This window comes from Macadamia integrifolia, chromosome 8 (assembly GCF_013358625.1).
Source record: "Macadamia integrifolia cultivar HAES 741 chromosome 8, SCU_Mint_v3, whole genome shotgun sequence".
Taxonomy (NCBI): domain Eukaryota; kingdom Viridiplantae; phylum Streptophyta; class Magnoliopsida; order Proteales; family Proteaceae; genus Macadamia; species Macadamia integrifolia.
In genome coordinates, this window is record NC_056564.1 from 13732331 (window position 1) to 13735335 (window position 3005).

The 3005-nt window shown below is 37.5% G+C and overlaps 1 protein-coding gene across 1 annotated transcript in view; it reads right to left on the reverse strand.

Annotated features, from left to right (window-relative positions):
• Nucleotides 1–229: 229 nt before the first annotated feature.
• The window catches only part of LOC122086041 (nuclear transcription factor Y subunit A-10-like), a 7874-nt gene continuing 5098 nt past the window's right edge, over nucleotides 230–3005 (reverse strand). Inside the window, exons 5-6 of the mRNA XM_042654728.1 lie at nucleotides 1650–1790; nucleotides 230–1146 (exon numbers count right to left, since the gene is read on the reverse strand). Of these exons, the coding sequence (XP_042510662.1) occupies nucleotides 742–1146; nucleotides 1650–1790 (546 nt within the window). The 3' untranslated portion in view covers nucleotides 230–741. The remainder of the gene's footprint in view (nucleotides 1147–1649; nucleotides 1791–3005) is intronic.

The window sequence follows — 3005 nt, forward strand, 5'->3', positions numbered from 1 at the left end:
ACAAGATTTCATTTGTGCCCTTCTTGCTTCTGGTCGCAGGTTCCATGTAACTTGACAACCTTCTTTCTCCTAATATTTTAGGACGAAAAAAGCACAACCCATGGGTGAAACATATGGGCAAACAAAATAAGAGAGGAGTTTTCTGTCCGAGAGCTTGGCCTATGCCAACCTTCTTTTATATGTTTCTCAGAATTAAGATGAGCACATAAACAAAACATGATAAATGGCATGGCACACAACACCCCAAATATTCATACAATATATGGTCTTATATAGAGTTCAGACATCCAAACAACAGAAATAAGTGTTAGAACCTAACAAGACCCAACATACTTAGTCCCACACAATCTTTTAATTTAACACAAACATAACAATCCAAACTTCCAGATTCTACCCAACAACTGATCAAGACCCAACATCCTGATGGGAATGTTTTTTTTACAATACATTAAGGTTGTCCTCAGCACCATCGACAGCACTAAGACTGTGGGTTACCAGAAGAACCTCAATGTAAGAGCCAAGAATGATTTGCCTTTTGACAACAGCAAAAAAATGGTGGTGTGACAATCACTTAACCAGAGCCTATTGCAACACCCAAAAAGAGCATTGCAACATAGCTCCTCCATTTAGCTGCTGCAGGGATGGGGTTGCTCAAGTAGGATTTAGCCTCAGCTCTAACGCTTTCTGCAAAGCTGACAAACTGAAGCTACAATCTACACAACCCCAATGTCAACCCTGCATTCAAACTTTGAGGAGGTCGCAGCGGCCATCTGCTGCAACCCACTTGTTGGGCATATTGATACCCTGCCCACTACTCATAATGTTTGAGAAAGAGCGGAAGGGAGATGAGCGGAGATGCTCAATCTGAAAGTGATTGACATCTCCAGAGTACACGCTAGTAACATCTGACCCTGATAGATTTGACCCACCACCAGATGCCTCCTTTGATGAATTTAGGTTTCCACTGTCAGATTGCAAAACTTCAGAACTTGGAGAGCCATCAGATAGCGAAAATTGCCTCTGATCAGCTGCTTTGCCAGTATCACTCCCACCCTTCCAACTTTTTGCGTTCTTGTTCAGGAAGCGGCCTCCACATCCTCTTGCTCGACGCATTGCGTGGAGATGGCGTGATTCATGTAGATATGGCTGTGTAGAAGAAAATTCAAGCCTAGATCAATGAAACAATTGAAAAAATGTTGCCCATTCAAGAGGAAAAGAATAATAAGCATGACAAACAAAACATGCTATTGAAGTGATCAAACAAGCAACGCTATTTGGATAGACCATCCAAACTAACCACCTCACATTAATGTTTTTGGCCATTCAAGGGATACAGAACAATTAGTCCCCGCCTTCTCCTCTGGATGACTGGAGATTAAATACTTTAATGGAGTCAACATCTCAGATATTTCTAATCATCTCATACATCAACTCTCGATCTGTTGGGCTTAATTCCATGCTTCCATACCACATGCAGAAGATCATAGGTGCACGGGTATGTAAAGACATATCCTAGTGCTCCACATTCTAGCAAGTAGCAACTACAAATCTTAAGATTGGCCACTCTCACAAATTAAATGAAAATTCTCTTTTAACTTTTTGGAATTTGGAATATGATTCACAGGTTCAGACAGATAAAAGAACTGTACCTTCCGAGCTTTGATCACTTTATTCTCCATCTCAGCCTTTGCCCTAGACTGCCTACGCCTAATGATTCCATGGTACTGCTTAGCATTTACATAAATAGGTCCATCATCAGTTGTCATATTTAATGGCAATAACATGCGCCCCTGCATCATTGTGAAATAGGAAGGAATTAGCCCAACATATGTCCTGTCCAGATAAAATTATCACTAGTAAAGTTAAAGCCAGTGATTTGATTGAATGATTTATGAATCCCCCAATAAAAATTAGGGGGAAAAATAGAATAGAAATGAACTATAGAACTCAAATACCAATAAGTTTGGGCATGTTGACATATTTCAATAAGGCAATCTTCTCTAGTTTATTTTCCCAGTATATCCAGGTAATTTGACTCCATCACTCTAACCTTATTGTGTTCTTACGCAAATGTTATGCAAACATAATATATCCATCTTATGTTTTGTTATACTTGCACAGATATTAGAAGTTTGTAGCACAGCATCCATGAAGTATGGGATGCTAACACTCTGACAGACGTAGATACTGAATCTCCTCAGAAACTTTATAACAATACCAAGAGATCTAGATTGGGTAAACATACAAGTGAATCTCCACACCGTCACATAATTTAACTGGTTTCGAGATTTCATTTTTACACAAAAATTTCCAATTCCAAACATCATGCATAGGCATTAGAATTGTTAAGCTATTCTGTCAAATATGGTTCCCAAAAACAACTAGATATTTGGCCTAGGTAATACAATCATATTTATCATGTTCTGCAGAAAATATGCTGCTGCTTACTACCTCTCCAAGGTTTAACGGCATTATTAGCTTCAATTCTTTTTCTAGTAAATAGTCATTGTTTTCATCTTTTTTAAATAATAATATATTTGCTTTCATTCTGCTGTTCCTTTCAAAGTTAACAATATGGATACTTAACATTAAACCTAATGGCTCCATTAAAGGTAAGGGAAGTAAAATCAAATTATGACTAAAAAGGAAAATTTTATAATCATCACCTCACATGGTGTTGCAACTAACTCCAAGACATACCAAATTTGGTTATTAGATTTCAATTTACTTTGCGGTCACATTCCTTTGATTTGAAAGTAAAATAAATTTACATTGAAAAGTATATTTACCAAATATGGTAAAGTTTGAGATTCTTATCCTTGTACTAGCAGCGCATCAAAGATGCAACCTTCGATTCTCCCAGAAAAACCACAATAACCCCAAGCAAACATATGAATGACAAGAAGATCATTTTTGCTATGCTACAGTTATTTGTAATTGCTTTATTATTCTGCCCCAGCTGGGCTGAAGAAGAGTTATTGATAGTAAAAAAAAAAAAAATGGTG